A 1219-nucleotide genomic window follows, 5' to 3' on the forward strand; every position below is an offset into this window, starting at 1 on the left:
CGCGCGAGCGCCGCGCCAAGGTCAAGGCCGAGAAGGCCGAGGCGCACGACGCGCGGCTCGCGACGGCCGTCGCGGCCTGGGACCCGCAGAAGCCGCCGGACGCCGTCGCGCCGCTCACGACGGGCGACGCGTACAAGACCTTGTTCGTCGCGCGGCTGTCCTACGACACGACGGAGAAGAAGCTCCGGCGCGAGTTCGAGCAGTTCGGCGCCATCAAGGCCCTGCGCGTCGTCCACGAGCGCGACCCGGACCACGAGCCCATGGAGGGCGACGACGACGCGCTGCACGCGGGCACGCCGCGGGGCTACGCGTTCGTCGAGTTCGAGCGCGAGTCCGACATGCGCGACGCCTACAAGCGCGCGGACGGCCGCAAGATCGACGGCCGCCGCGTGCTCGTCGACGTCGAGCGCGGGCGCACCGTGCGCAACTGGCGGCCGCGCAAGCTCGGCGGCGGCCTCGGGTCCACGCGGAAGCGCGGCGCGGCGCCGAACAACGGGTCGCGGCCGGGAGGGCAATTCCAGCCGTCGCGCGTCGTGTCGTCCAACGCGCCGGCCTACCGCCCGCCGCCGGCGCCGGTGCGCCAGGTCTCCACCGGCCCGCCCCGCCGCGACCGCTCCCGGTCCCGCGACCGCGGCCGCCACCGCGACGACGACCGCCGCCGCGACCGCTCCCGGTCCCGCGACCGCCGCCGCTGAACTCCTCCTCGCGGGGGTGCGTGGTGGTGCTCTAAAGATAGCTGCCCGCAATGCTGCGTAAACGCCGCGTTGGCTAAGTGTTGAATTTGCGTTCCGCAACTTTGTGTGCAACACCGGCCTCCCCACCCGTACATTTTGTGCACGCGCCGCTGACAGCCCAAGCTCTCGGCGCCGAATGTTGCAGTGCGCAAAAGCTGCATTCTCGTCGCGTTGGTCTGCAAGGCCATCGACAGCAAGCCCGTGTCCAAGACGAACCTCAAGACGTCGAAGCCCGTCTCAAAGGCGGACCTCAAGGCGTGAGGAGGACGAGCTCGAAAATCGATAAGAAGGTACCCGTAGCGTCATTACCCGCCGCCCCCCCGCTGCTGCTGCGACCCTCCCCGCGTCCCGCTCGCCGGGAGCGAGTAGCCGTCGTAGACGTCGGACGATACGAAGCCGCAGGACGCGTCGCGCTTCAGGACGCCGTTGCCCGTCGCGTTGTCGAAGGAGAAGCCCGCGCAGCTCGTCGTGTGGCAGCAGACGAA

At 70.7% G+C, this 1219-nt stretch overlaps 1 protein-coding gene across 1 annotated transcript; it reads left to right on the forward strand.

Moving 5' to 3' along the window:
• Positions 1 to 5: 5 nt before the first annotated feature.
• AURANDRAFT_34517 (hypothetical protein) lies at positions 6 to 695 on the forward strand (the record flags this gene model as incomplete). The annotated part of the gene is made up of 1 exon (XM_009043982.1): positions 6 to 695. A coding segment is annotated over one exon (690 nt), but the record flags the coding sequence as incomplete, so codon positions are not given.
• Between the last annotated feature and the right edge of the window lie 524 nt (positions 696 to 1219).

Source organism: Aureococcus anophagefferens, assembly GCF_000186865.1.
Source record: "Aureococcus anophagefferens unplaced genomic scaffold AURANscaffold_95, whole genome shotgun sequence".
Lineage (NCBI taxonomy): Eukaryota > Pelagophyceae > Pelagomonadales > Pelagomonadaceae > Aureococcus > Aureococcus anophagefferens.